Genomic DNA, 21,821 nt, shown 5'->3' on the forward strand with positions numbered 1-21,821 from the left:
TTCACGTTCCTACAGAGGAGACTGCAGAATCGGAGAAGAATACCTTCTACGAGGCAGTTGAGCAGACCCTCGAAGCCTCTCCTAGGAAAGATATTAAAATCATACTTGGAGATTTTAACAGTTAAGTAGGGACGGAACCCGTATTCATTAGCAAGTCTGCAGTATCACACGAAATGGTTGTTGAAAGTACCTGGTTTGCGCGGAAAGCGGTCCACAAACATATGTGGGCAACCTCCAGACGGGATCACTTGCAGCCAAATTGACCACATACTGATTGAAAACCGCCACCTCTCAGCCTTGTTGAATGTGAGAGCATAGGAGGGGGGGGCAATATAGACTCGAATTACTATCTCATTGGCATAGTGTTCCGCGCTCGATATATAACACCACCTACAATCCACTCTGACAATCGGGTGAGAGTGAATACTGAAGTCATCCACAACTCCGTAACATCCATAAGGGAGAAACGGATGGCGCAATAACGGCAGCTCACAAATGTCCTAGAGATGAAGCATCAACAAATGATCTTCACAATCACTTATAGAACGTTATCATAAATACGGCCACAAACATGCTTGGCGCCAGTCGTAAAAAAAGTCGGAACGGCTGGTTCGACGATGAATATAAACTAGCAACGGAACGGAAGAATGCTGCATATCGGGCAATGTATTCTCAAAGAACGAGGGCACGCGCAGAGACTTATCAGGAACGCTATCGAGCGAAGAAGCGACTTCACAGATGGAAGAAGGAAGCCTGGATGAACCAACAGGTCTGTGAACTCGAACACCAGACGCGCAAGTTCTACCAACAAGTCAGCAGGATGAAGCGCCTCGATGCTCATCCTACCGAGGCAAAGAGGGGTATCTGATAGACAAAATATGCACATGGGAGCGATGGATTGAGAATCAGAATCAGAACATCGGCGAATTGGAGGTCCCGCCAATTGAAGACGACTGACAAATACTGCCACCACCAAATATAGAAGAAACTGCCGGTGCAATTCATCGGCTTAAAAATCATAAGTCGCCAGGAGCCTATGCAATTATAGCCGAGTTGGTTAAATATGGGGCCGACCAATTACACCAAGTGGTTCATCAACTGATACTCAAAGTATGGAGCAGCGAATCAATGCCTGACGACTGGCAACGGGGCATTATTTGTCTCATACATAAAAAGGGAGATATCACACACTGCAGGATATAATTGCAGAGGTATGACGTTGCTGAGTACCATCTATAAGATGGGGAGAATTCGGTATCCCAACGAAATTAATAAGACTGGCTAGGCTGACCCTGACCAATATGCGAGGCCAGATGAAAGCAGTAGGATCACTCTCGAGATCATTCAACATCAACAACGGTCTACAACAAGGGGATGCCGTATCATGCCGTATCAGCCAACTACTAGCCTACGCTGACGATATTGACATTCTGGGAAGAACGACTCGAGATGTACAGTCTATCTTCATGCAGATCGAGCAAAGACCGAACAACATCGTATCGCACTGGTCAAACGAAAACAATAAAGATAGGAGACTACAACTTTGATAAGTTGAAAATTTCTTCTATCTAGGATCGAAAATCACAACTAATAACAACTATGACGATGAAATCCGCACACGGTTGTTGGAAGCCAACAGAGCCTATTTCGGGTTAGAAAAACTGTTTCACTCGAAAATTCTCACCATACGGTAATGATGAGCTCTTACTGTACAGGACAATGATCTTGCCAGTCCTTATGTATTCCTCGGAGCCTTGAGTTCTTAACCAAAAAAATTGCGAACTCTGGGCTGCATTCGAGAGAAGAAACATCCGAAGAATGTTTGGCCCCCTACATGAGGATGGACGATTCCGCAGCATCTATAATGATGAAATCTATGGTCATATTGTGGATAAAATCTGGCTCAACAGGTTGCGGTGGGCAGGTTACCTAATCCGTATTGGGGAGGATCAAGCGTTATGACGAGGACTATCCGCCGAAATCGGTTGCTGTGTGCCTCGCCTCGATAAACCAGATCCCCCTACTCCATAACAGCATCAATCGTGGATCTCCCTGCTCTGAACCCGATCTGCCTTGGGGATGAGCCCTCGGCAGCGCTGATCGCTTCACCGAGTCTATTCCCGATGAGCTTTTCGAGCACTTTCCCGGCCCTGTCAAGCGTACCCAGCGGTCGGTATTCAGTCGACAGTTCAAGGTCTCCTCCTCCTTTTGTGATTAGCGCGAGTCTCGCCACCTTCCAGTGACAAGGAAAAATGCCTTCATTCAGGCAAGCGTTGTGCGCCCTGACCAGCAAGTCTGGCCGTTGGCGGAACACCTGTTTGTGAACTTTCGCTGGAATACCATCAGGACCTGGCGCCATCTCGTTTTTCATAGTGAGAGCTGCTTTTTCAAGCTCTCTTATTGTGCTCTGCCTGCTCCAAGAGCTTCAACAAACTTCCGATGTTCACCCTCGCGACATTTCACAGGCAGGGGGAGCGTCGGGTTTGTGCTCGCCGGCAAGTAGCGTCAACCACTTCGAACGCGATGTACTGGCGAGAAGTCTCTAGCACTCGCCACCCGTCCACGGATGATGTCACGGATGGAGCCGCAATATGGGAAAGGATAGTCCAATCTTACTCAAAACACCCAATACCCATCCGTTGATATTGAAGTGTCAGTTAAGTGCCGAAGCAGGATGAAACGAGTGTGCTGCCGAGGGTTTAGGTAGTTAGAGGGACCAGGGCGGAGCAAGGGGTTTTCACTAGAATTTTAGTAGCAACTGCATTCAAGGAAGGATACTTCCTGCACAATGAATGGCGACGCGCTCAGAAATCTTCCGATTATGTTTGAATTATTACCTTCGGGTGACTTTCTCCCACTTTGTAGTATAAGAAGGAGAGCATATCATCGCTCTCCGGTAGGCTAATGTTGCTGAACGAAATACTGCCATTAGAATGCTTGGTAACGGAGTCGCAACTGAAACTCATTACAGTGCTTTGCATTACACATACTCTAGTCTATAAATGAATAAAATTACTACAGCTTCTTTGACCAAAAATCGCACCCTTTATAACACTATAAGAGACATAAACTATCATTTATAAACTAGCATTTATCGTACAAAAACCTCACTGAAAACGATGACAGGTTCTACGTCAACTTTATGTAACATCCCATGAATCAACATTTCCTCCTATAATTTCTGATGAGTAACTAACTTAGAATATGTTTTCATCCAGATGAGGACGCAAGTTGTAATCATTCAGGAAAAAAATGACACGTGCTTAAAGAGTAAGCTAATTCTCACATGTTAAATCACTCACACTCGAGTGACTAATTGCAGGTAGGCGTGATGCATTCGAAACGAAGATAGGACAGTGAAATAATCTTGTATCTTCCATCTTCGAAAAAAAAATGATTAATGGCGTAAAGTTCAGAATTAGGGATGTGTCGGAATAGAGGAAAAAAGTAGATGTAAGAGGTTAACTTATGTAACCAAGGAGTAGCTTCGAAAATCTAAATCAGTTGCGAAATAAAATTCACCTGGATCAGTGTCAATCTAATGGGCTTCAAGAAACCAGGCACGTTGAAGTGAGAACAGAATTTTAAAAGGTTACTCAATCATGTTGGAATTTGCCAATCTTTTTTAGTATAACCTGTTATTTGACGCTACAAATTCTAGCCCAATGCACCCGCCATCGATCAGAGACATCAACAAGTGACTACTATACTTTAACAGTTTTAGAGAGATTGGTTCCAACCGGGTTTTAAAGACCCCACATCATCCCAAGTCCAATTCTCATTCAAATTCATAATTGCATCATTTCATGCGTCTGTCGAGAAGAAACTCGTCAGATACGTGGATCCAAGTTACCGTCCGGACTTGAATCTGCAAAACAACCAGTAAAATATCAGATTTCGCAAATGACTCATTTCTCTCAAATTTTTCACATTATACTGATCCGTTGACCCAACGCGTTTATAGGACGACTTCATTGAGCAAGTCAGGTTTTGAATTGGTGACTCAATTTGCAAGAATTTTCATAGACAGACTAACCGACGTCGTTGCACGGTCTCCATTTCACAAAGTAAACAACATCATGCACGCTGTCTGATGAGCAATTATACGAGTCAAACACTATAATTAAGGCGGTTGAAAGATGTTCTACACGGTTTCTATGCACAACCTTTAACCGGTATCATCCGATTCGCCACACACGTTGGTCACCTCAGAATATTGATAAGGCGGCGGTGGAATCTTTGTGGATGACGCTACAGGCTCGACCTAATCGAAAGGGTGATGCTTGGAGTCAATTTATTCATCGAGAGAGCAGATACTTTTTAAATGAGGCTTAATATAATGCTTCAACATATACATGAGTTTGGTTAGATACAAAATCTTGAAAATAGATATTTTGCAAATACCAATCATCATTGCGATCACTTTCCAAAAGGATTTTATTTTTTTCTAAAAATTTTATATGATCCAGGAAATCAAATGATTAATAAAGATAGACGTAGACACCCACTAGGCTGTCCTCTATAGCTTTTCGAGCCCCACCTTTTATAAAGTAATATTCGCGTGTATCTATTCAGAAAAACTAATAAACATAAATCACTAAACTATGGGATTATAAGGTCATGGAGGAAACGTGAAAGTGCAACCTGTCCACTGCATTGAAGCGACTATGCGAGTGCGATGGCCACCTTGCCAACACTCGATAACATTCCACGGACTTAAGATGCAGGTACGAAATCATACTTTGTGCTGGTTCGCTTCACCTATCATCAATTTATTTAAGCAGCACGCATCCCAGATGGACAATAATTGTTGAATTAAACAAAATAAAGCACAAGAAAAAGACATTTCAATCGACAGCTTTGTGGAAATTTCAGAGTTCAAAAACACTCTTTGAATATTTTATAATAGCGGTAAGCGTAGGTAAGACAACGTGTTTGGGTTTTAACAGTAAATGACTAAGATAAATAAAAACAAGTGAATTTATATGATGAGACGTGACAAACGTTTTATACCTCAGTTAGGGAAAAGATACTTTAAAATTCCGTACATTATCTTGCAGATGGGGTCAATTCTCATGAGCTGACAATGGTAATGGACTTTATTTACTACACGATTTTATGCATATGCTGGCAGCAAGGCCTCGAGTAAAAGTAACTGACAAACAGACCGCAATATTTATGCCATAGAAAAAGTTTTAAATAAAAGAGAAGTACCTGAGACTATTCGGAAGTGCCTCAGTGTAGGCCTTGTATTGCAATCATATTTACAGCCTGGGAAAATATATTTTCAGATAAAAACTAAGCTAATGAATAGCCCCAGTCAAAACGTTGACTCTTACCATAATTAAGACCTTTTATTTTCTAAGAAATTTGATCTTTGAAGTTTGCTATTTCCGGTACTGATTTGAACACTAAATCCAACAAGAAGAAGGTACATTTACTCGCGCCTCTAGAGAGTGTTCGAAAAAAATTTCAAATGCAAAACTGCTTTCGCATATGAGTCTAGCTATGTGCTCCCAATATGTTACGATTGGGAGCACGTAGCAATAGACAAGCCGGAGTAACAGTTTGGGCTCTATAGAAGCCATTGACACTGCCTTTACAATCTCGGTCTCGCCAAAATACGGCAAAAAACAAAAGCTAGAGTGGTAAATGGTAAACCGAAGATCCGATCAATCTCAGGAACCTATCAACGGAAGTCGCCAACATCTGCTGCAGTTTGAAGAGGTGTAAGTCTTCCCATAAGCGTTGGCTGTACTATGGTCAGTAAATCAAAAATACTCTCTGTCAGACCTAGTCATATTTTGCAAGTTTTCTTAAAAAGGTAAAGCCTTAATGAATTGAATCTTCTGGTGAGGCACGGGAGCTGCTGGTCCAGACTGGCTTTTCGGCCAGCAAGATTATGCAGTCCCAATCGTTTAGGAACATCCAATAGGTAATTACTGAGGAAAAAATGGGTTGGGCTAGCTTCTCCGCATACAAATCTCCGAGATCGGGCCCCATAATGCCAGTCATGCTCCAGAAACAGCAAGAAAGGGTGGACCGGATTTCTGAAGGCGTCCACGGGTGATTTTCATACCGTAAGGGAATTTCGACTAAGTAGCCTCACCTCTTCCAGATTGTAGAGCGGAAACTGGACATCCATGTGGAGATTATCATGGAGAGAGGTCGTCCCTTTTCAAATCTGAGCATACCTAGTTCAAAGGCAAATCCGCTTCTCACTAGGCAATCACAGTGGATACGCGTTACTTTAGTTGCCTTTGTGGTATAGAGGGAGTATGCAACCACGTAGTGGCCAATGGGTAGTATATTTATTTTATTAAGACAATATACAGAACACAAATTCCTTGTTATACATATTTTCCTCAGAGGGAGGAGCAAGTAAATCGCTTACCTTACGCTTAAAGCTAAAGAAGGAGACAGAGTCAAAGGACCTGTAGGGCGTTGTAACACCGGCATAACCTCGGGATCGGGGAGTGAAAGTAAATCTCGAGCACCGCCTATTATAAGAGGGGGGCGCAAAATAATATCAGAGTTGGCAGAGCAGTCCATAAGGCAATTGCAGAGTTTGAAAAGAGTATACATATCAAGGAAGATGCGGCATTGCTGCAGGGAAGGGAGATTGAGGGCGCGGAGTTGTGGCGGATAATTAATCCGTGGAAGGTTCTTTTTCTAAAAGAGGATCCGGGTGAATTTGCGTTGTACAACTTCAAAACCGCGACAGTCTCGGATGCGGAAGGGGGACCAGACTACACTGCAAAATTCAAGGATGTTTCTGACAATAGAGTTGAAGAGTGACAAGAAGGGCTGAATTAAGGTAAAGTCGGAGGAGGAAGGCAGGTTAAAGGTAGACATTTTGGAAGCTCTTTTGATGATGTCAACGAATGGGAATTGAAACGAACATTACACCCTGGTCTTGGAAGGATGTCAGTAGTGAAAGAGGTTGTCCACTAAGAGAATAGGAAAAGGATGTTGGGGAGGGTTTAATGGAATAGCACCTCCAGTGGCATTTGTTGAGATTCAGTGTCAGCTTGTTGACCGCACACCAACGGACCAGATTATCAAGGTTAGACTGCAAGAGAGCACAGTCCAGCGGAGACGAAACAGAGGCAAATGATTTAAGGTCGTCTGAGTAAAAACAGGAAAAGTAGGGGGCCAAGTTTAGGATCTTGGGGAACACCAGAGGAAGGAGAGAAGGAACGAGATGAGTAACAAGAAGCTCTGTAGGAACGCGAGATAGGAGAACAGCCAGGAGATGATTGAGGGAGGGAAATTGAGTAGAAAGAGTTTAGAGAGGAGAATATTATGGTCAACGGCACCAAAGGCTTTGAAGAAATCAGTATAAATGGCATGTACCTCCTGTCCTTAATGAATGGACGAAGAAAGATGAAGGCGAGTCTCCTGCACCTAAAAACGGGACAAATTGTACCACTTAGTCTTCAAGTTGGGGGTTGGGTAGGGCTGACAACCCTGAACGGAAAAACGGCGTTACGAAGCCAACGAAATAAGCCATGGACAGGATGGATTTTACAACGACGAACCCGGTACCGAAAACGGAATAACGAATGCTGCTCAACAGCTAGCCGATACCTTGTCCCAATATAAGGCTGATGTAAAAGCGTCGCAAAAGATGCGCTAGACAGGAACCGGTCTCCTGGAGAAAAGCCACTACACCACATACTACATATATATGCCCGAGGCAAGTTTCGAAATAAAAGCCTAATCCAGAGAAGGCTGCAAAGACCGCACCCTACTCTATGAGGTGCTAGAGAATCAGAGCAGGATGAAGACCACGTCGGGAGTAGCATAGGGATCCATCCTCGGGCCAGACTTCTAGAATGCTTCCTACGTTAGTCTGCTAAGATTCTATATACCAGAAAAGTCGCGACTGGTCGATTCAACGGGTAAGTGAATCAATGATCATGGTTTCAGCCTTGCGCTAAAAAGAAATCAGTCGTTTTGACCAGAAATTGAACCCCGACCCTGCGTCCAATATCGATCGGCGAATTGACTAAAGAGTCAAAATTAGCTGTTAATTACCTTCGTAATGCTCGACTCGAAAATGAGATTTTTGGAGCAAATCAAACCAGCAGCGACAGGATTGCAGCTGGAGTCTCGGCTTGAGTCGGTTAATGACGAATGTTCAAGACCCTCTATCTACCAGGAGGCATCTTCTTCTTCTTTGCGAGTGGCGTCTGCTTATCACACTGTCCCGTTGTTGGTAAAGGGATTCCCTGACTTGAAGGCTCCCAAAGCCGGAGAATGGGAGGGCTAGTCCGAAGTAATGTGCCAAACGGTTCCAGGTTAGTTGTTTGCGGGAGGGGGGGAGGGTTAGTTTTTAGTCTGACGGCGTGTTATTGCGGGAGTCCAACTCTCTGTGTGTAAACGCATTCATCTACCCTACTTCCCAAAAAAGAAGGCCATCGTAGCCTTCTATGCCTACGCAAAGAAGTGGGATGGCCAGGCAAGGATGATTTTTTAAAGAGTAGTTGCCGAATCCTAATGTGTTCTATTGTGTGTTGGTTGGCATTAAGCAGGAAATACAATAGAACCAAGAATAACATAATCCAATGGTTCCCGGGAGCTAGAGCAGCATTGTAGAGAGAAATGAGTAGACGATGAACTGACCAGGCTGGGTTCGTGATCTGCGTCCCGATGACGATTGTGGAGGGTGGTATTTGAACTACTTGATAGCCGCTGATTTCAGATGGTGGAAGCGCGTCAACTGCGCAAAGTCAAGGAAGATCTAACCTTCCTATAATAAAATGTAATCACGAGAGCTGTTGGGCCAGACGCGTGCAAATACGAACAGGATTTTAGAAATTGGAATTAGGCATTGGCATTGGCCTTTGCGATTTTCCAACTCACACGGAAGGCTGCGGATACTATTTAAATAATTCTTTGGAATCTCAAGAGAGCTAAATGACAAGACAATCTAACCCGGCTTGATTCTACCCCCCTTAGCGTTTCCATAGTGACGATCCTAGAAGTTTGTGCCATCAAAATGGCACACCACAGCGCAAATTGGGCTCCTCGGAGTGACCACTGATACCTAACTACCACGCCCAATGGCAGATTTCATGCGCTTCTGAATCCACTGCAAGCATTGTTGCAATAACAGAGTGAAATCACAAAGGAAAGCGTAAGAGAAAGTATATACGAAGTTGAGATACAGAAAGAGGATGCTCAGGGCAATTCATATATGTGAAGAGGCAGAAAGAAATTATAGACAAGTCGGGAAACCGGAAGCTGGACGCTTCAGGTACGAAAGGTTTTGTGTATTTCTTAGTACGTAGCACGTAATATATGCATATGTCCACTTTCGGGTGATATTGACATTGATAGTCTTCAATTTTCAAAGAAGCAACAACTTCGACGTATTATAAATTTGTTAGTAATAGTGCGATTTCCATCAAACTTGGTATGATCATGCTCTACATTATAGCCTATATCACTACAAAATTTCATGGTACTAGGATGAACTTAAGGGGGGTTTCTAACCAATTACAAAAAATTGTAGTAATATACTATTATTGACTTTATTTAAACAGATATCGGCATGGAAGGTATTTCGGAGCCTAGGCACCACATAGTGGCAGCCTCCTGATTTTTTTCAGATTTTTCGGTTTGGTAGTTTCTGAGAATGGCCCCTTTAAAGAAATGTTCACTTTCAACCCCCCGCACTCCCCACGTTTCCAAGAAATGTCAAAACTAAGACCGGTTTCGAAAAGTACTAATCGAGACCTTTAATTTGATACCCCACATGACTATATTTGATGAAAAAAAATTGTACACCCCCTTTTGCATGTATGGGGACCCCCCCTTAAATTCAACGTAAAAGGATGTAACTCACTGTATGTGTGAGCGTTCACAGTTCCCATCTTTCTACCAAATTTGGTGTCAATCGCTATAACCGTCTCCGAGAAAAATGCGTGTGACGGACAGACAGACAGACAGATAGACAGACAGACAGACGGACAGACAGACAGACAGACAGACGGTAAACCGATTTTAATAAAGCAGGAAAAAGATGGAGGAATTACGAAAGGACACGAAGAAAAAACTGAGAAGAAGGATGTGATCGTAGAACCAAAGGGAAATATTCAAGTAGTAGCAGAAAGTACAAAATGGCATTAGGACCCTTTGGGAAAGAGCCCGAGGAATAAAAGGAAAAGAAGGGAAGATGAAAAACCAAGGCATTAAGAAGTGAGCAAACAAAAGAGAACAATGCGATATAAGCAAACTATGGGGTAGATTCCAGAATCGTAGGTGATGGCAGCTGGAGTTGAAAAATGACAGGCGACATCTGGAAAGAGCGAAGGTGGGGGAGGAGAAAGTTTCAAGATAGTCTAAGGGAGAAATAAAGCGGTAAGAAGAGGCAACAATTTCTCATAACGAAGTTATGAATTTTAGTAAAGTAGAGATAATACTAGCTAATATGCCTGATGGCAAGTTTGATGTTTACTGATTGAAGAATCCATGGTGTGTCACCAGCGTCAGCTGTGCCTGTTATGATTTTCAGTTTAGTTACTAAATTTTCTGTCATCAGAAAAACAGGCTTCATTGCTTTGTTCACATCCCCCTTCCCATAAAAAGCCGCGGTTTCAAATCGTTACGTATGATTATCTGTTATTTATTTTATAGTTTCCAGGTTACTAGATACACCGTTAATATAAAATAACATTATTTCCTAAAGACTTTACACGGTCAAATATATGCAACCTTCACGGAACATTATATCGCGCACATAAAACAGGCTCTTCCATTTAGAAGTAGCTAAAACTGATCCGCTTAACGTTTTATTGTCCAATAAAATTAATTAGAAAAATTGAATAATTACTCAGCTATATTATAGCTGAATATTCCAACAAAAAATCATTCAAAATGATTTCTTCCTAATTTTTTCGTCTGGAAGCATACAATTATTCATTTTGAGAGTCATAAAAGACTTCTTCTGTTTATGAATATGTCGTAAGTACGGGAATTATTTCTATTGGCTTATCACTGTGTACATTATCTTTAATAGTCCGAATATTCACATATAAACGGTATGCACAGAATTGTGAAAACTTTTTTTGATGTTTAAAGAATTTATCCTCAAATGATGGGAGGACTGTGGTCTCTCATTACGTTTATATTTTAAATCCTGGAGAATCATAGCCAGAAACATCGTATTCTCTATACTACTTTTCTCCATCTAGAGGAGGCGTTCTCTCGATGACTAAATCTGGTGCCATGTCGAAGGAGGATGGTAATGCTTCAACATTTTAGAAGAGCTCCAAGCACTAACGGAGCCGATGACCAGCACTAAAATAGACCAGGTAAACTTCAACCATGCAAAAGCTGCATCTACAGTAATTGCAAGGGCAAATTCCAAAGAATAGTGCTTGCTCAAGAACCCTGGGTGTACCAGGGGCAGATTTGCGATCTGCAAGAAGGAAGTATGTAGGTAATTTTGGATTCCTCTTGTGAAAAACCAAGAGCCCGCATCATTCTTAAAAGAAGCTTAAAATATATACGTCTTTCAAAGTTTCTTACTGGGTAATCTCGTAGCTGTCAAAGTCTCATTAGAAGCCGGAGGAAGAACTCGAGAGGCAGTTATGGCATCAGGGTACTTCCCAAGAGGCGATAACCGGATCCCACTAGAATTAGTCGTTAGACTGGTGAATTTCTGTGAGAGGAAGGCGCTACCGCTTCTTCTCGGTTGCGATGCCAACGCCCACCATGAGGTCTGCAGAAGCAGCGACATTAATCGAAAACGTGAGTACCTTCTGGAATTCATCCTCAGTAATAAATTAGAAATACATAATGTAGCGAACACGCCAACATTCGTGACCAGCACCAGACAAGAAGTACTAGACATAACACTGTGGTGAGCGGCTTGGTCATGAATTGGAGGGTGTCGTATAAGCCTTCTATGTCGGATCACAGAATAATCAAATTCGTCATCGTGGACAACTCAGAATAATAAGGAATGCCAGGAGGATAGGTAGGGGAAAGAGTGGTCTTTATTGCAAAGGTGGGTAAAAAGGATAATTTTCAAGCTAAATCTTTCAGACCAATCTGCCCGGCATCGTTAGTACTTAAGAGGACACAGACAACTATATTAGGACGGACGAACGTTCTAATACGCAATCCCATACATTCATGGGAACACGCTTACCGGGCAGCAGGGTCAACCGAAATTGCCCTTCATCAGCAGACAGATGTATTATGGGATGTCATAGAAAATCGAAGGGGCATTCAGCACATCGCGCACAGAGACATGAGATGTCCTGATCCTCAAGGGAGTCCGAAACACCCTTGCTCTCTGGATGGACAGAATGTTAAAGAGTAGGCAAATAGAAGTAAGTAAAAAAAAAAATTCTACGAGCATCCAACATTTCTAATAAACATTTTCTAAGTCGTCGAAAACAATCGAGAAAATGTCATATCATCCACCGCAATTGTATGTAATCCCTTAAGTATGCACAAGATTGGAAAGGCGCGATCTCTGGATTGTGTGTTTTGCAATGCAGTTGTGGACGACGCCCACCACACATTTTTTTCTTGTGGAAGGTGGGATGGGGTTCGTCAGCAGCTCTATTTAAACACAGGGGATCTCTCTCCAGACAACATTGTCGAAGAGATGCTGAGGACTGCTAACAGGTGGAGCCGTGTCGCCCATTACGTTCGGGCCCTTCTCGTTGCTAAGAAGATAGAACTCGACCGGTGGAGGAGCCGGATGGCAGGGGGTTCCTTGAACTGACAGTTCCCTTCCTCGTGAAAGGAATTCCCTGATTTGAAGCCTCCGCAAGGTGGAAGAGTTCGGGGACTAGCCCGAAGTAATGTGACAAACGGTGCCAAGCTAGCTCTCTGACTATGGGGAGATGTTTAGTTGGTAGTCCGACGACGTACCGAACCGCGAGTCCAACACTGTGTGCGTAAATGCATTCACCTACCCTACCCTAAAAAAACCCTTTAAGTATAAATAGGAAAGCCTTCACTGTACGGTTCTCCACATAAAAAATGCACAAAACCTTTCATATCTGAAGCGTTCGGCTTCCGGTTTCTGGGCTTGTTTAATTTTATAGCATTATCTAGTAATTATTATAAACAGATAAAACTTAATATTAGCAATTTCCTGGGCAAATGCGCTAATGATTTAGCAGAGTCATAGGAAGCAAAAAATTATGTTTGTTTGTTTCCTGAGTTTGGACTTTTAACTAAATATTTAATGATCACGGTAATAGAGGAAATTGGTAATTACAAGATTTTCATTACTTATTCTAGATTAGCGTCGAAATAACCAAAGAGACATGTGAAAAATGTACTTAGGACACCAATTGATTTTAACGTTTTCCAAATAGCAACATTGTCGCTCCTTAAAGATGAATAACAAAGATATCCACGAAAAACCCAATTCTGTATTCTATCAAATCTTACACGCAAAATAGTAATCATATAGTATTTTGTATAATATGTACGAATATCACAGAGCCGAAATATTATGGTATCATGGAACATGACCTTCACTCTAAAAATAAATCTTTTCAGAGAATTCATTTCCGATTTGTGAGAAAAATTTAAGATTCTGGAATTTAGATGGAGTCATTCAGAATTACAATTTTGAGACTGTGCATGTGCTGCCTATTTTCATCTTGGATGTTTGTAATTAGAAACACATTTGATCTGATCTGGAATCACGTCCAAAATTAAGAAACGGAAACTTTTGGATTCGAATTTTCATTAATTTTTTTTTTGTTTTTTATTTTGGAGTAAAAACTAACAAAGCTCCCTTATTTTAATCAAGATATTTTAAAATATCTTGAAGAAATCTTTAAAAATAAATTGAAATAAAAAGGAAATGGTAAACAAGTCTAGGATAGAATTATGAAACCGGAAACCGGAAGTTTGGCGCTTCAGGTATGAAAGGTTTTGTTGATCTTTCATGTAATAATATTTAGATGCCCGTTGGTTTCATTTATACATAGCTCGTAGTGGATACACGTTGAATGCGCCCGATATTCAATTCGATGTGGTACTGACATTTTACTTCTTACCTACTGTAACTTTATTAATAATAGTAGGATTTCCACCAAACTTTCCAATGGGCTGCTCGATATTAAAACCTATATTAATGTAAATTTTAGGGGTACAAGATGAACTTAAGGAAAGTTCGTAGTAAATTTTAAAAAAAATATTAATATACTATTATTTACTTTATTTTAGTAGATATCGGTGTAGAGGATATTTCGGAACCTTAATGTCATGTAGAGGCACCATCATGATTTCTTCAGATTTTTCTGTGTGTACTTTCTCAGAATAGTTCCTTAATTTAAGTCACCCCTTTTCTGATCCTCCCACTGCCCCATTTCGCAATCAAAACTAAGACCTGGTTTGGAAAATACTAATCAAAACCTTTCATTTGATACCCTACGTGACTATATTACATATATTGCATATATTTCACTTTAAGTTTCACATAGAACATAGAACTGAACTTCAATCTGTACAGCCCGTTTCTGAGAAAAGTACGTGTGACAGACAGACAGGCTTCTGCGCTGCGAATCAAATGAAGGAATGAAATTATATCAAGGGTCCGTCCTAGGCCCACTATTGTGTGTTATTGGTCCATTGGTTTCGCGGACGACTTTGATCTGACGGACGGACGCCACCTTGAAGAAGTCGTGCTTTATGCGAATGAAGCAACCTATGCGATTAACTCCTGGTTAGAGAATGTTGGCCTATGGCTCACAGAATATAAGACGGAAATAGTACTTATTACCAAACGGAAAAAGTATAGGTTCACGAAGATCAAACTTGGAACATTCTTCTTGATATGGGTGCATCATGTACTAATTGACTCTCTCTATTTTTTTGGTGGATATATCAGGTTCGATTGCCACACAAGACGTGCCCATTTCGAAAACTTTTACCATTCACCCAGGCAGCCAGCCCAACACCTGCTGGAAATCTTTCTGGATTCGCCCTTTATCTGTCTGGTGACCACTGTGAGTGTAGTTCTCACTAATTCATCAAGTAACTCTTCTGATTAAATTGGCGTTCACGTATACCAGGTCCCAACATTCGTGAGTACCACGTCTAACTCCGTGAATGCTTCGAGCACAATTGTTGTCCGACTATACAATTCAAGAAACCATGCATTAAAATCACCTGCTATAATTATCGGTCGACGTCCTCTCGCATAGCGTCCAGTATCTGCTCATATTCATTAAGTGCAGCGAGACCGTTCATTTACATTGACATCTCCCTTGTCAAAACAAAGACAGGTTTCGGAAAATACTAACCGAGACCTTTCATTTGATACCCCACATGACTATATTTCATGAAAAAAATTACTCCCTCCTTTTGCATGCATCACACCCTGGCTAATGTCGGAAGCATATAGACATTTAGGCGCGGAGAACTAAGCTTCATCGTGGATCTTGCTTTCGTAAGTGACTCGCTAGTCAACCATATAATCTGGCATGTTAGCGAGGAGTATACGCATAGTGACCACCAGGCGATACAGTATATCACCATCGATAAACGACCCAGAACAATAAATGTTAACCTGAAAAGATGAGAACCAGGTTGGTTATCAGGATCACTTGATGAATATACATTTCTAGAGGTATTTCGGTGGCGGACTGAGTTTACTGGATTTGTCCCAACAGATATATCGGGACTGCGATGCTTTCATGTCAAGACGTATACACAATCAAACGCGGAATACCAACTACTGAAATAGCAAAATGTCGGACGGAATGCTTGAAGGGCAGTACATCAAGTATAAAAATCCGCGTAAAAAGCTGCAAATGGCTATCACAAAGAGTAAGAATGATTGCTTAATGCGACTCTGTAATGAGGCAGATTCATACCCTTTGGCAGGTGCGAACAAGACGGTAATGTCGGTAGTAAAAGGTTCTTTTATGTGTGCCAACATTTGGAAACTACATTTCCTACAATCTCACTAAGGACGGAAAATACCTCCCCAGTAACCGTAGATGAAGTTTTGGATGCAGTAAAACGAGTCCGGAATAACGCAGCTCCTGGGATTCATCGTATCCCCAACAAGGCGCTGAAACTGGCAATGAGAATGGCATCAAGAATTTTCACGAAAATATTCCCAGACTGTCTAAAAGAAAGATCTTTCTCCGCGAAGTGGAAATTACAAAAACTTGTATTGATCCGGAAGCTAGGTAGGCAGATAGACGACCCAACATCCTACAGACCTTTGTGTCTTCTGAATAATATAGGCAAGGTTCTTGAGCAGATAATATATAACCGGATATATCAAATAATTGAAGGAAGGCTCGGTACGCGGTTGATGCCACCAAAGTGGTTTTTGAACTGGCCAAAAAAAGCCTGCGCATAGGTGACTCTCGACATCGGTTCTGCCAGATGGAACCGTATCTTCGAAGCGCTCATCGCGACACAAACGCCAAATTATATACTAAGTATGATATTCAACTACTTATGACAGCGGAAGTTATTTTACGATTCGGATTAAGGGTCGAAGCCATACGATATAACGGCAGGAGTTCCACAGGGGTCTGTTCTGGGCCCTCTGCTATGGAACATAATGTATGATGGCGTTCTAGTGTTCCCAATATCTAAGCAGGCTGTTGTCGTGGGATTCGCAGATGACGTTGATGTGACCATAACATCGAGACACCATGACGAAGTAGAAATTTATGCAAGTGAGGCTATCTGTACGATCGAGTCTTGGCTTGAAGACTTCGGACTGAAGCTTGCCGAACAGAAAACAGAGCTGGTACTTTTTACGAAGCGACGAAAACGATCATTCATCAAATCATTCATATCTGCATTGGCTCACATACCGTTCACTCCCTGCCATCGCTAAAATACCTAGGAGTAACTTTCGACTCAAAGCTTAGCTTTAGACCCCATTTAAATCTTACTGGCAAAAAGCAGCAATCGGCAGCTCGAGAATGGCAAGGATGTTTTCAAATATAGGCGGTATGAAACACAGCCGACGATCACCTTTATCGCAGGTCGTCAGCTTTGTTCTATTATACGCGGCACTAGTGTGGGCATCTGCGATAAAAATTGTGGAAAATCGCAAACAGTTTTAAGCTGTATATTGGCTAAGTGCTCTCCGTATATGCTCTGCTTACCGGAGAACATTATATGGGACAGCATGCGTAATTGCTGGGACGATTCCAGTGGATGTTTTAGCCGATGAAGCAAGCCGCTTGTACGAGAAGCAGTAAGCGAGCCTTAGTGAGCAAACTGAACGAAAGAGGTCTTTTGCTGCATGGCAAACAGAATGGGACCAGGCGAAGGATGGTCGGAGGACATACAGGGTAATTCCGGACATAAGGATGTGGTCTACATGAAACCATGGCGAGACGAGTTACGGCTTGACTCAATTTTTAAGTGGACATGGTGGCTACAGGAAGTACTTCTATAGGTTCGGTTTGGATGAATCGCCAGATTGTCCTACATGTGAAGGCGCACCAGAAGATGCAGAACACGTTTTCTTCGTCTGCCCAAGATTCGAACGCCCAAGGAGAAACCCAACTATATGGCGAAATCGGATACCGCGTGGAATGCAGTAGATGGAGCGGTAAAACGGATGCACCAATGGCTAAAAGAAACAGAAGCTCAACTCAGGCATAGAAGTCAAGCTGATGCAACTAACACCACATAAAGCAGCTATTCAATGAGTTAATAAACTGAACAGCCCTGCGAGACAATGCCAGAATAGTAGTCCCGCGGAGTGAGTGTGGAGAAAATATGGGAGGTTTTAGTCGGTAAAAGTTCAGCATGCGTGTCCTCGATTCCCCCAGCTAAACAGAAGACAGACAGATAGACACAAAACCTTAAAAAGCTACAAGAGCTTTAATGATGGGGATGCACCCTGAAAATACTAAGTTGGACATACCCACATATTGCAATAGTAAGGCTAATGATTACCCATGGGGCGGCAATGAAGGTAGACCCAAACTGAACACAACAATCTGGGAGCTCAGTAAACCTCGAAGACTTGCTTACCTGGGTGTCACTGAAGCAATGATGACATGCACAACGGTCGTGCGGGGATTTACTCCTCTTCATCTACACACGCAAATGAAGGCAGTGTGGCCAGAGGGTGAAACTATAAAGCATGCAACAGGCCAGGGTGCTCATGGGGGATACGAACCCAAGCGCTCGAAAGATTGTTTAGACCTCGCCAGGAAGAGCCTCCGGATCATAGTAGGAATACTCACTGGTCACCGCAAGTTAAATAGCATAAAAATTAAAAATAAATAGCTTGAAAATGAAGTTTCATTTCCAGGCGGAATTTTAAATACGGTGGAGTAGCAGGGCAAATTGGAAGAGCGATGCATGCGACTTAAACACCCGATTACTCGGTTCACTGCTGGGTCGCATTGTGGCTATTAAGGCACTTAAGCCTAACCATGACAACTCTAGTCTAGTACGAGCATGTCTTAGTAAATGTAGTATGTTGGACTCGCACAATAAAGTCAGGATACCTTAGGTTCTAGACCATATAGGGTTAGAGGGCAATGAAGCAGTGGAAGACCTGGACAGTAAAGGAGCGAAAATGACGCGACACGGACCCATAACTCTCGTGGAGAGAAATATATTGGACGAACTTACCAGGAATGGGTGTCCCTGAATTGTCCTCAGTCTTGAAGGGCGAGTGTTTTGAAGAAGTATAGTCCGCAGAAAAGAATGTCATGTCAATTTTCAGAAGATTCCTTCAAAGGAGCTTGCTTTCCAAAGACTGTACAAATGTGCTAGAAAATTAAACCCTCGAAGCCATTTTTTGACATTTGATATTTTTTGTTTTGGAACCAAGCCCAACATTTTGAATATTTTAAATACATCTCGTATATATAAGCTATGGCACAATATGGTTTTTATCAGCTACAGCTGGGTCAATCAAATCAAAAAGTTTCGGATGTAGACTGATGCAAGCGGTGTTAACTTGGATAGATTGGTAGATGGTAAATGGTATTTGAACGGATGCGTTCTGGCACAGCAATAGTCTGTTGGAGTATTGTGCACTTATCTTAGCTATCCATAACACTTTGTAGCAGATACATGCTAATAGATTGAAGTGGCCTCAACATTTTATGGATAATTGATTCAACAAAAGTAAATACTATGATGAAAATAAACCCACGCTGAGGTACCAATCTAACAAACCGAAAGAATCGGTTATTTTGTTTATATTTCACTACGAAACTATGTTCACATTTTTCATTCCTCTATAAGTTTACGAACCCAACCAATTATCGTATTCAAATTCACCTCATGGGTGCGAACCAGCCTCATCACTTGTCACACAATAAAATTATTAAAACATTTGTAATGAATATGAAGTAGATAAGTCTAGGTATGCCAATAATTTATTTTCCATGAAGATAGCCTGTGAATTAAGCTTACATTAATGAAGATTCAATAAAATCTTACCTTTGGCTGTTTTGAAATATCATTATTCAATGTTGACGTGAGATTGTTATTGAATTTGCCAAAGTCTTCATCGGCACCAACTGTTTTATGACACCACCAGCTCTGCCTGTTGCCCATGCTAGTCGATTTAATTTCGTTTCACACACTTTTCGATTAATATCATATTTCACTAAATATCACTATTATTTTTATAATCGGAAAATAAATAAAAATTTATAGTTATCGAACTTGAAGAGTCGTTGCTTAAACAGCTCGGCGGTGGTCTGGAGATGTGAATAATGGACGTTTTCAACTTAGTCAAGGTTTTTTGAATATAAATTAAAAATGTGTGATATCTGGGGATTGTACTCGTACATATTTCCCAATTTTTCCAATTATATTATAATATTTTTCATAATAAGCAAGTTAGTATTTTTGGAAATTATCTGCAAATATGATTTCCCTAGGGCGGAGAATCATTCTACAAGCAAATTTGTATTTTGATAGTTTTCATTATTGGAGAATGGAATTGGAGAAGACAAAAATTTGATTCGAGAATAAGAAGGGAGGAGTTTGAATGAGAGAGATCGGAGAGATTGATTTATCTATTACATATCGCAGTAACCAAAAAATCATCATGCATATTTTTTAAGCAGTTTTTAAAGGTAGTGATTCTGCTGTTCATATCATAATATTTGTCAATCGAGCAATGATCAGACTGTAGACCTAGCACCGGCCTTCCGCAAAATTTGTTCGATTCTCAATAGAAAATTCTACTCTACTCTCAAATGGTTCCTGCGGCATCTTATATATTTTATTATAAATCAAATACGCCTGCTTTCATTTAAAACAAAAAGATAGGTTAATGGATGGAACAGTGAAGGAAGCAAAACTTAACCAGATAGTAATGAATTGAGAATGCCTCAGGAAAGGAAAATGAAGAACTTCACGAAAAGCCCAACAGGCTAGAGAAACTCAAGTTGCAGCTTAACTCCCCAAATATAGAAGTCCAGCTGGAAAATGAAATCCTTATATGAAAGTCTCAAGCTAGCGCAATCCAAGCGAAGTGCAGCAGCTCCAGTTTAAATAAACCAATAGGGTACACACTTATATAAAAGAGCGGACCTCTCGTGGTTATGGCTAGTGGCTCCAATTACAGTCTTAAAAAATAACATTCTAGACTACATAGCAGAGAAGCTTTGAAGATCCTATAGGAGGAGCAAGAGGCCCTTATTTTCTCGCAATCACTGATAGCAATGCCATTCCATATGAAACCTCCGCTTTTCAAAATCGGCCATTGATTGGTCTCCTGCGAACCACGCCACGTGACGTGGCACGTCATAAACTAAATGGTGGCAGTTTATCCAGAAAAATAAAGAAATATCCTCACCAAGAAGACTGGATACAGGAGGGGCAAATTGAGTTTCTAGGCGGAACGGAATGTCATTGCAAACACGCGCGTTAGGTAAGAGGTAGTTAACTCGCATATGTGTCGATAACGCCTAGCTGGTTTCCTTGTGTATATTTCCCCATCCTAGGCATCACATGCACGCCACCAAAACTATAAAAAAAATGAACTGATTTTTTCACGTGCAATTGATTGAAAAACGTCGAACATGTGCAATGTTTTTATTCCAACATATAATATCAAGCAATGGGCCGCGAGACGGTCCTCACTTAAGTAGCTGCCTACTATTACGAATGTCGAAAAAACGTAAAACTAAGCCAAAGAACGACTCACAAAGCAACCTATGCAATTCAAGCCTGGTGAGGGGAGTGTCCATGCTTGGTAAGCGGTTCATCAACCGAGGTATATAGGATTATAGTGACTATTGGTAAATTTATAACAATTATAACCGATTCTACTGTGTTAATGGTACGGTACATTACTTACCGACTGACGAATCGTGACGGACAGATGGAAAGAATACTTCAAGGAAATACCAATAGAAAAATTTGCTCATCCACCACTTTAGGAAACACTAGCGACATTTGTATCAATTCCAAGTCAGTGCCACAGAAGTTAAGGAGGTGATTAAATGAATTAAACCTGGCAAACAAATAGGAACTGGCAGCATTGTTGCTGTGTCTCTGGGAAGCGAAGAGGTGGAGCTCAGCGTTTCAACATGGAAAAGGAAATACTATCAAGGTTTTTCAAGGCGTCCATCGTAACATTGTTTAAATTACCGAGCCGAGTTTGTCAAGAACTGCGGAACTACCGACGCACTACGAGGGCGGTCCGATAAGTACTTAGCCTCTCCGCCCGATGGCGCTACTATCGCAAGAAGTATTTAGTGTCGTGTAGAACATTCTCTTAGACGGCTACTGTCAAAATTTTAGTCGAATAGGACTTGTAGTTTTGTTTTTAGCGCGTGTAGAAGCGGGCGTGCGGGCGAATTTTAGAAAAATGG

General features: G+C 41.5%; 1 protein-coding gene across 1 annotated transcript in view; it reads right to left on the minus strand.

The window, feature by feature from the left end:
• LOC119649008 (NAD(+) hydrolase sarm1) overlaps positions 1-19,631 on the minus strand; it is a 199,395-nt gene extending 179,764 nt beyond the window's left edge. The window contains exon 1 of the mRNA XM_038050953.1: positions 19,432-19,631. Within this exon, the coding sequence (XP_037906881.1) occupies positions 19,432-19,548 (117 nt within the window). The 5' untranslated portion in view covers positions 19,549-19,631. The remainder of the gene's footprint in view (positions 1-19,431) is intronic.
• Positions 19,632-21,821: the final 2,190 nt, after the last annotated feature.

This window comes from Hermetia illucens, chromosome 2 (assembly GCF_905115235.1).
Source record: "Hermetia illucens chromosome 2, iHerIll2.2.curated.20191125, whole genome shotgun sequence".
Taxonomy (NCBI): Eukaryota; Metazoa; Arthropoda; class Insecta; order Diptera; family Stratiomyidae; genus Hermetia; species Hermetia illucens.